General features: G+C 43.7%; 1 protein-coding gene across 1 annotated transcript in view; it reads right to left on the bottom strand.

Moving 5' to 3' along the window:
• The window catches only part of CAMKMT (calmodulin-lysine N-methyltransferase), a 420005-nt gene that overhangs the window by 5640 nt on the left and 403052 nt on the right, over positions 1 to 11313 (bottom strand). The window contains exon 10 of the mRNA XM_052649043.1: positions 826 to 957. Within this exon, the coding sequence (XP_052505003.1) occupies positions 826 to 957 (132 nt within the window). The remainder of the gene's footprint in view (positions 1 to 825; positions 958 to 11313) is intronic.

The raw sequence follows: 11313 nt of genomic DNA, 5'->3' as shown, positions 1-11313 counted from the left end.
TCAGGCCTTTACTTTTCTGCGGTCATGACTTGCAAAATTGACAAGTCAAAGTCTGTTGCGAAGGTCAGACTAGCTCAGAGAAGGGAGATTTCTGTAAGGTACAAAATTACAGAAGAAATCCATGTTTTACGAGTAACTGTGATATGTATTAGCAAATGTGAGATTCCTGAAAAGTTTTCAGTGGAACGCTGGCCTCTCAGTGTCCTATATTGCTCTATACCTATAAATAATAAAAAAGGCTGATAACATTGCTTTATGTAAGCAAGCTTAGAAATCACTCTCAGATAAGTGCTTTTGACCTAAATCTTGTAGCGCCTCGATCTGACATATAACCCCACAACTGTGAAATTCTGTGAGATTTAACAGTCTCAAACTGCCAACTGACCCAGCCATAAAGCAAGTGGAGATAAAGATTTACAGTCTAACATGATACAATTAGACATTCACCTTCCATTTATTTCAGTTGCAGCTAAGCATTTAACCTACTTAAAAGCTGAAGGTTTTTTCATTAAAATATAAATGCTTGTTTATCATTCATTCTATGCCACCTCCCCTGCATCCTACAAATCAGTCTATTATGAATGAAGAGATTAGTTAGTTTCAGAGAAAGGAGTAAACAGGAATGGTTTCTGTAAAATCCTTCTAGACATGCAAAGATAAAAGATGGCTTTGCCACACAAAATAACCAGATACAAATAGCTGTTCAGAAGCAGCACACCTAAGGAGTCCTTTAATCAAATATTTAGGTTACCTGCCAAAAAGACCATGATCTCTTCAAAATGCAATGCGGATTAAAGTGTTATCTAACACAAGCAGAAAACTAACCTTGGAGTGGAAGTTTGAAATGTGTTCATCATAATTTTCATGTCTTTGGACAGAGAAACCAGCTTTTTCAGCTAGATTGCAAAACTGGTTTAAAGTATTCCCTCGGCGTGGGGCGAATACCATTGCTTTCCCCTAGAACATTAAAAAGGAAATTCACACATTTTAAAACTGGAAGGCAACCAAACATAACAGACATTGGTCAAAGCATTTAGTGTACAGCTCTCAGGTAGAAAACTCAGTTGTCTTGAGATATCCACAAAGGATGGGCAGACACAGTGAGACTCATTTCCAGGATAGATATACATCAAATAAGAGAAAAATGTCATATTTAAATGTCCAGTGCTATGTTTTATCACCTTCAAACAATGCATGTAATAAATAATATGGGACTCAACATTGGTTTTTTGTACGATACATACCTCTCTTGGGTCCAGTGGTTTAAATCATCAACTAGATTTTAGAATAACAGGTCCAGGGCAGTGCTACCCACCTTGCAACTCCTTAGCAGCTGCCAACACATCCATAACTCAGCTCCAGAGCATGTGGCCACAGATGCCTGTAAATGTTAGTTTATTGTGCCCTGGAAATTCAGTACCGAGAAATCCTCCACAGAGACAAGTTACCACAATCCACTTCAGTTCTGCCACCAGCCTTTTCCATGACCATACTGCCAGAGACAGAACTATAGGATCTTGATTTCCAGCTCTCCTGGATCCCTCATAAGGGTCATCATTACGGCAAAGCAGTTCCTCACGGTTATTCAAGTGGTTACTTTTCAAAGAAAGTGGTACAATGCAGGCAAGCAAGCTTTTCTAAGTAAACTGCATAACCCTATCTGATTGTTATAGCGGCGAGCATGGGAAGACTTGATAAAAATATATACCAGATTTCAGAAGAGCCTCTGACCTGAAACTCCACAATGAACATTTACTAACTACTGGCTGCAAGTGAATTTTTCTTCTCCCTTTGAGATGTGCACAGAATGACTAAACTTCAGAATCTTCTTTTTCCTTTTATTTGTTTAAAAGATGACTGTATGCCTCTGTTAATTTCAAGATTATACGTTACCTCTATGAAATACCACTTCGGGTTTTGAGAGAATTATGAAAATATATCCCAGTTTCTTTTGAAAGTTCGTTTATCATTCATACCTGCCAACTGTCTATTGAGCATCAGGGACATGGCAGACATGGGGACTGGTGCCCTACGTACATCCTCTCCTTTAGTCTTCAAATGACCCATCAAGATAGGGATTTTCAGCTCCCCTCTATAGGATGCTCAGAAGGGTTAGCTCATTGTCCAAGATGACACATCAGAGAGTGACTAGGAACTGACCTGACTCCCAATGCCAACGCTCTTTCCATGATACAACACTCCCTTCTTATTAGTCACAGTGATGGCAATAATAATACAAGCGGCCACTTTGCTAGGTGCTTCACAAGCCTTCCCTCTAATCCCCTCAACAATTTTCTCAACAACCTTGTGCAGTAGACATTACGTTTTACAGATGATTAAACATGCTGTAAAGGGTTTGAAGAATATAAGGAGGAAATGTGTGGCAGAAAGGGGTTTGGACTTAAAAGGGGATCTCTACCATTAGACAGCAGTGTCACCTCAGGAAAATCAGGAAAAAAAGTCATAGAACTATTAAACTAGGAGACACCTTGGAGATGGCATGAGTCCAGTCTCCTCATTTTTCAGATAAGAAACTCAAGTTATCCTAGCTGACTCACTGAGTTTTCACATCTATTAAATGGGAAGAATAAAACCTCCCTTGCCTCCCCCCACCCCCAGCAAGTTGTGAGGATCAAATGAGGCAATGAGTGTGAAAATAATTTCAGAAACAAGTTTATATATGCGGGGGGCGCTCTGCAGAAAGAGAGAGGCAGTGGAACTTCCCTCAGCAGAGCTGAAGGGTCCCGAGGAAAAGTGAGCCTGCTGTCTGCCAACCCAGCCCCTCTGGCGAGCGAGAGGCAATCAGACGCGACAGGGATTCTGTCTAAGCAGTTCCGCTTTATTGTCGCAAGCTCCTGGTTCATACAGGCAAGCAGGGGGGGTTTTGCGAGGGACTTTCCATAGTTCTACCTATCAAGTTAAAGGTCAGATTACCACGTGCTTACATCATGACAGGGGTCTATGGTGATCACGCGTTGCCCACGTGCACGGAAATCAAGAGAGCCAATCAAAAATTTTGACAAACAACTTAAGCTGCGCCCTCATCTCTTCCGCCAGGCGCCATCTTAGCTCTAAACCGCAAAGCTAGCCCTTCTTTTTAAGGTTTCCCATTTAGGGCCCCACATATATAGATGTAAGAAAAACTAGGAGCATCTACATATATAGATCTAGAAAGATTCTACCAACTTCCTCTCCTTCTCTTTTCCCCTCATTTAGCTTCAAGAAAATGCACTGATCCACTGTCCTGGACACCAAGTGTGTTTTCATACTGTGTTTACATAGACATGTATACACTCAGTCACATAATTATAGCAGTACCAATCATGCCACTACACTTAAGGTTCTGTCAGCTTTTCCAATATTAATTGCTATTTTCAGGCGGTTTTCAAACTTAGCAGCAAAAATTCATTTTGATGTGAAACTAGATATAATACATGGTCTCAGCAGGGGAGCAAAAGTCTCCATGGCGGGGGGCGGGGAAAGAAGGAGCACTAGTAGGTCATTTTAGTCCTTTCTAAGAGCTGATTGTCATTCTGGATTTTTGAATAATGGAAGTGGTTTTATTTTAAAGTCACCTGCAAAAATTGTCTTACCATTATAATCAAAGAGTTGGTTTTTGACAGCTGTTATCTAAATTATATATCATAATGTTTAAGACTAAGGGGTTGTGGTTGGGTTGATGTTTGCATTCACAAAACACACCTCTGCCCTCACCCCAGCCCTCTGCTGGTTGGGGTGAGCTGTAAGGGGATTGCAACTGAGCTTGTGTCTCAGTCTACCTGTCCTTCCATACCCACCGCACCAAAAACTGCCACCCTCCCCACCTCCTCTCATTGCTCTAGTTGTATCCTTAGCCCTCATCACCACTGACACACATCACATCCTTATTTGTTATTGCCTTTCTCCTCTGGCTAGAATGTATACTCCAGGAAAATGGGATCTTCTAATGTTTTATTCACTACATTTTCTCAGTGCCTAGCATAGAAGAGACGATCAATATTTGTTGAAAGAATAAACTAAATCCAGACGTTGAATAATCTGAAAAATACAAGTCTCTGGGAATTCGAAGGCCACATTCTAACATTCATTCTTTAGAAAAGATTTTCTCCAAGAAGCTTTTACAGAGTCAGTGGCTCTAATGGGATTTCAGAGGGCAGCTTTCTGTGCACAATACTGTCCGCACAAGAAAGAGAAAGAGCAAGCAGTAGTTTTAATCTCTAATTACTCAGTTCTGAGTTTCAAAATGTTTTCTTTTTCATTTCGTTGAATGCAGACACCTTTGAGATGTGGATTAATATTTAGGAGGGACAATAGGACATCATCCATTCATTCAATAGCATCCACTGTTTGCCCTACTGAGTGCCAGCCTCTCCCCAATAATGAATGGTTTCAGAAGCTGGCCCCCCACCATATCCCCAGTGCAGCACAACACTTTGTCACAGTCAGTGGAATATGCCTCACAATGTAGGCTCCAAAAATCAAACCAAGAAAAAGAACATAGACTTCAAATTAGCCCATTACTTTAGAAAAATTATTTTCAATTTACCAAAGCACAACTTTCTAAGCATTCACAGTCACAGAATCATTTTAAACTCTGATTGAACACTCAATTGAATGTAAAATTTAGACTGATGAACAGAAATTTGAGAGAATTCATTTATCCCTGGAGAGGAGTTCCACAAAACAACAAAGATCTTGTTTACACTGTAAGCTCAGTTCAGTTGCTCAGTCGTGTCCGACTCTTTGAGACCCCATGAATTGCAGCACGCCAGGCCTCCCTGTCCGTCACCAACTCCTGGAGTTCACTCAGACTCACGTCCATCGAGTCTGTGATGCCATCCAGCCATCTCATTCTCTGTCGTCCCCTTCTCCTCCTGCCTCCAATCCCTCCCAGCATCAGAGTCTTTTACAATGAGTCAGCTCTTCGCATGAGGTGGCCAAAGTACTGGAGTTTCAGCTTTAGCATCATTCCTTCCAAAGAAATCCCAGGGCTAATCTCCTTCAGAATGGACTGGCTGGATCTCCTTGCAGTCCAAGGGACTCTCAAGAGTCTTCTCCAACACCACAGTTCAAAAGCATCAATTCTTCAGTGCTCAGCTTTCTTCACAGTCCAACTCTCACATCCATACATGACTACTGGAAAAACCATAGCCTTGACCAGATGGACCTTAGTCAGCAAAGTAATGTCTCTAATGGAAAGTAATGGTCATAACTTTCCTTCCAAGGAGTAAGCGTCTTTTAATTTCATGGCTGCAGTCACCATCTGCAGTGATTTTGGAGCCCCCAAAAATAAAGTCTGACACTGTTTCCACTGTTTTCCCATCTATTTCCCATGAAGTGATGGGACCAGATGCCATGATCTTCGTTTTCTGAATGTTGAGCTTTAAGCCAACTTTTTCACTCTCCTCTTTCACTTTCAACAAGAGGTTTTTTAGTTCCTCTTGACTTTCTGCCATAAGGGTGGTGTCATCTGCATATCTGAGGTGATTGATATTTCTTCCGGCAATCTTGATTCCAGCTTGTGCTTCTTCCAGCCCAGCGTTTCTCATGATGTACTCTGCACAGAAGTTAAATAAGCAGGGTGACAATACACTGTAAGCTCAGTTGTTGTTATTCTGCGAGACCAATCTATATTCATAGAGTAAAGGATGTGCACTTCTGGAAAACATGTCTTCTTCAGACTTATTTTGCAAGGAACAGGCTATGCTTTTCCATTTCCAGGAGATCCACTATGTATCGATTGCATGTGTAGGCTTATGTTTATTTTCTAGCCATGTCTTCATCTGGTTTCTGAGATGCTGCCTTCGCCTGCTTCCTCCCCTACATTTCTCTCAGTGAGTCAGTCCCCGACCCTGGCTTCTTTTTATCACCCGCCCTTTCATTGTCAGTAGTCCCCAGGACTCTGTCTACTGTTTCTTTATGTTTTATACAGCTCCAGGCAATTGTCCTGAAGTCCACAACTTCAACTATCACTTACGCATTAAAAACTCCCAAGTATATAACTGCAGCATTCATCACTGTCCAGTTCACATACCTGGATTTTCAGGTGCCTACTAGAGCCCTCCTTGGGGATGTTCTGAAAGTATCTTTAACCCATTCTGTCTAAAATGGAATTCAATAGACGTTGGCCTAAACTTCTACCCTTCCCAGGGCGCTATTCATCCATCTTTCTCTTTCTTTCTCTCTCTCACACACACAGCTGAGTACCTATTAAGTACCAAATACTTCCATACCCTTCACCTTCAAAATGAAATTGGAAATCAGGAAATCGTGATGTTGCCTTTTAAAACTGTTGTATCTTATTTTATCCCCAAGGAGCACTCCAGAAATGTTTGCTGAATGAACCTCTCAGTGAATACCCATCCAGTTCCCTCTTCTCCACCTTTAAGTCTTCACTGGTTCCTAACTGTACAGTTTTAGGTAGAAGTTGGTTCACGGTGGACCCATGAAGAGCCTTGCTGCTTCAAGCTCTTTCTTATTTCAAAACCAGCTTTTATGCTGGCCAGAGTGATCTTTCTTGGACTCACATCCAACTATATCACTGCTCAAAAACTTTCGATGGCTATTACCCATAAAGTCTAGTCTCTCCAACATCATGTTCTCAGCCTTTCTTAAAGTGGTACCCAAACTAACTCATCTCCCGCCCCTCCCCCAGTATAACAGACACTCCTAAACTCCAACCAGAGCAAACTCCTGCAAACTCAACATGCTCTTTCGTTCTCCCCACCTGTGAGTTCTGTTCTTTCCACCAGGGCTGCTACTTTCTAGTCCCCTTCTACTGAGGCTCAGAATGGCCTTCTTCCTATTCAACCGAAGTCAATATTCCTGCCTCTAAGGAACTCTTCCTCAGGCAATTAGTTATTCTTTGTGCTGCATTCCAGTACCTAGACTACTGCACTGCAATTCCTAGGAGTTGTGCATTAATCTTCCCTGCTATACAGTGAGATTCTTTATAGTGCTGGTTATTCTTATTCATACCCCACAGTCCCAGCACAGAGCTAGGCAGAGAGCAGTTGCTCAACAAAGGTTTGTTGACTCAAGAGAGAGTTCAGTTCTTTAAGGATCTCACATTCTATGGAAGGTGTCAATTAGAAAGATTCACACAACAAACAAAAAACAGCACCAGGCTCTACATGATCGAGTGCTGGGCTGTTATAAGCCATTTTGCACTGTCCACCGTAGATCCAGCTATGTGCGTGAGGTCTCCATGACCACATTCTAAATTCCTCAGGGGCAGAGACTCAGCACTGGACATGCTCGATAAACACCTAGGTGGGCTTCCAAAAAGAACTAAGGGATAGGCCCCTGAGTTCAGGGTCTTAAAAATCGTCTGGGGATTCTTTGCTCCTACAACTGGAAGAGCCAGGTTTGGCTGAACACAGCTTCTCATCAAAGACAGGGGAAGCTTTGTTGGGCCTCTGACCCAGCAAACAGACAGGAACCCAAAGGTCTTACAGCACCATCTCAGTTCATGCCATTGAACCCACACTCACAAGGCACTTCCCTGAGATAAGCAAAAACAGAGGTTTATACAGATGGTTGCAGAGATGCTAGATAAAAAAAAAAAAAAAAAAAAGATGGTAAAATATGTCAGTAAAAAGAAACTGCTTAGGACTTCCCTGGTGGTCCAGTGGACTCTGTGTTCCCAATGCAGAGGGCCCAGGTTCAGTCCCTGGTCAGGGAACTAGATCCCGTAGGCGACAGCTAAAAGATCCCATATGTCGTAACTAACACCCAGAATAGGAAACAAAAAAAAAAAAGAAACTGCTTTTCTAAAATGAGAGTTCATGATTTACTTCACGTAAATGAAGTCAGTCATGTAGTCGGGACTCTAGGAATTTGGCAGTTACTTAGGGCCAGCTTCTAAAGAAGGTTAAATGAGTTTCAGAGGATATTTTTGAATTCTTGACAATGGTGAGCAGTGATGATAAGCTGGAGACCTGTCCATACTGCATCCCCATCCATCTCCTCATGGTCCTGAGTAAATTCACACTGTCCAACTGGCTTGGCTTCCCTCCCTGCCCTCAAAGCCATTTCACAGCAATATCAGTAGGTGTCACTTGTTTGTTGTCACTTCTGGACCCAAGTTCAACTTGTAGGCTGCTGTGGCTGTATTTTAAATTACATCTGGGTGCTGTGATATCAGACATGGCTGATGGTCTTTAAGGAACACAGTAATAGGGGCTCAGCTATGACTCAACAGCGACAAGAAGCCTCTCACCAGAGGGAAAGAGATAGGGGAGGAAAGATACTTGTTGCTTCTTGGAATGAGTAACATTTGCTGATTCCCTGGTGGCTGAGATACTAAAGAATCCACCTATTATGCAGGAGACCTGGGTTTGATCCCTGGGTTGAGGAGATCCCCTGGAGAAGGGAATGGCAGGTCACTCCAGTATTCTTGCCTGGAGAATTCCATGGACAGAGGAGTCCATGGAGTTGCAAAGAATCGGACATGACGGATCGTCTAACACTGTCATTTCTTTTTAAAATCTTTTCTTGTCATCTTTTAAGTCTGCTAGAGAGTTCCTGTAGCATTCTGGCAGGGGTCAGATGTTTTTACAGGTTCTCTCAACCAGTAAACAGAAGAAAGTTTCCATCTGGAGCAAGCAATGATCATTTCTTGCTGACATTTGGGGCTTCCTGTAATGACTTTCCAGGCATAGGTGCCTGTCTGCCCAAGGATCCAGGCTTAGCTCTGTGATTTGATACTGCTCCTGGGTCAAGCCAGGAACCCATTCTGGTGGCTAAGCTCTCTCTTACCCCCTCATTTATGACCCCCATTATAAAAACTGAAAAGCAGGGAAACTCCTCCCCTCCACCTACTTTCTTTGCTTCTGATCCTTTGACTCCAGACAGCAGATTTGCCTTAGCTAGAACTCAAGGAATCACACTCCCCAATAATGGGAGAATCCATTTCTTCACACAGGTTGACACTTGAATCTCCATGTTACAATGATTTCATCCTGGCTGTCTAGTAGGAATTTCTCTCCCCTCACTTGATGGGGGTGCCTGTAGTAAAAAGTGTCATCTTCATGCAGGTAGACAATCCTCCGGACCTTCTGCAGAGCCTGCAGCAGGCAAGTAGGACATGGGTGCAGGGAGATGCGGCAGGCCTAGTTATGTATAGACATCATCCACGTCCAAGTTCAAGAAAAAAAAAATTTTCCTGTTCTGCCAAGCATTTCTCTGAGGATAGTTTTTGAAAACAGCCCTGTGTATTCTATACCCATCATGGCTGGGAAGTCCCTCTAGTTCTTCAAGGCAACAAGACTGAACACATACTCATTCAGAGTCAGTTATGTGCTAAAGCTTCCAATACATTGACTTGTTTCCTCCTCATTTTACAGATGAGAAACTGAGGCTCTGAGAGATGAATCTAGTAAGTGGCTCAATAGTAAGAACAACTTGGGTTTTGTACACAGACATTTCTGGGTCTATCTATTGATACTTTACCCTTGGAAACTGGGGCCCACCTATGAATTCAAAGTGTTTGGCCAAAGTGCAGCTTTGGCTGAGCACCCTGAGGACTTGTTTCATCTCCACTGAGTCTGCTGAGCCCTTGAATTACTAAGAGCTCAGGACCCACCAGTACAGCTGCCCAATTTGTTTCTCTGTGGGCCTCTTACAGGACCTTCAGCCTCTGGGCCACAAAACCATGGAGGAGTGGACTAGGCTCCAGAAACCATTAAAAGCAGCTCTAATTGTCATGGGATAAAGCCTTTAATGTTATCTTGGTCTTGGACTGTGATGTCCACGACACAAACACTCAGCGAGGGGCGGGGGACGTCCTTTGGAAGTAGGACAGCAGCCCTGAGAGGCAAGGAGAAAAACAGTTTTTCTCCAGGTGCCCCCATGTTCTCAGCACCCTTCCAGGCCCCTGGCATGGGAGACAGAGCTGCTGCGGTTCCCTGCTGAGTCCTTGTAGCCCTTTCTGGGTCCATCTGGGTAAGGTTCCCAGGAGTGCAAAGGGCCTGCCGCCCCAGATCTCTCAGTGGAGTGAGATTCCTGGGTGGGAACTTCAGTATGTCCATGTACCGTCCATGACTGGCGGACTCCTTATGGTGGACTCCTGACCTCTTAGGCTGGAAACTTGTCAGTCCAAGCAGTGTTGCAGGACAGGAGGGGCCTAAGTAAGGGCCCCTCCTTTCATTTCTTATGCTGCATTTTGATGTGGGCCCCTTTGTTTTTGTTTTAATTTAGATGTTTAAGAATATTTATTTGTTTACTTATTTATGTTTTGGGCTGTGCTGGGTCTTCGTTGCTGCGTGGGTTTTTCTCTAGTTGCAGAGATTGGGGGCTGCTCTCCAGTTGCAATGCACTGGTTTCTCATTGTGGTGGCTTCTTCTGTTGCAGAGCATGGGTTCTAGCATGCCCAGGCTTCAGTACCTGCAGCTCCCAGGCTCTAGAGCACAGGCTCAATAGTTGTGGCATGTGGACTTAGTTTCTCTATGGCATGTAGGATCTTCGTGGGCCAGGGATCAAACCCATGTCTCCTGCACTGGCAAGCGGATTCTTTACCACTGAGCCACTTGGGAAGCCCATGATGCAGGCAGGCCCCCTTTGATTCGGCTTCCCCAGCTCTACACAGAGCATAAGTAAGCACCATCCACTCTAGGGCTGGGTCTTATCCTCCCAGTTAACGGTGAGCATCTGCTTCAGCAGGAGTGCTGCTGTCCTCTGAGGAGGCTGCTGCGTGGAGCCATACTTCAGACAAGGAGGAGCATCATTCAGAATTTAATAGAGGGTACAGGAGAGCCACTAGATGCTCCAGTTCAACCTCCATTTAGGTCTATTCATAGCTTGGGCAGTTTTCTATTGTTAATCACGTGAATGATTTACAATAAATCATGTGAATGATTTATAATAGATCCTATGTAAACGTATGACTCCTATGTAAACTATGTAATTCCTTCTTTGGCAGAGCTTCCCTGGTGGCTCAGATGGGAAAGCGTCTGCCTGCAATGCGGGAGACCTGGGTTTGATCCCTGGGTCAGGAAGATTCTCTGGAAAAGGAAATGGCAACCCACTCCAGTACTCTTGCTTGGAAAATTCCATAGATGGAGAAGCCTGGTAGGCTACAGTCCATGGGGTTGCAAACAACTGGACACGACTGAGCGACTTCACTTTCACTTTCTACGTAAACCAGGCAAATCTGCTACAAAACGGAGTTCAGTTCAGTTCAGTTCAGTCGCTCTTTCGTGTCCGACTCTTTGTGACCCCATGAACCGCAGCACACCAGGCCTCCCTGTCCATCACCAACTTCCGGCGTCCACCCAAACTCATGTCCATTGAGTTGGTGATGCCATCTAACCA

The sequence above is a fragment of the Budorcas taxicolor genome, chromosome 11, assembly GCF_023091745.1.
Source record: "Budorcas taxicolor isolate Tak-1 chromosome 11, Takin1.1, whole genome shotgun sequence".
Lineage (NCBI taxonomy): Eukaryota > Metazoa > Chordata > Mammalia > Artiodactyla > Bovidae > Budorcas > Budorcas taxicolor.
This window is presented reverse-complemented; position numbering and strand designations above follow the sequence as displayed.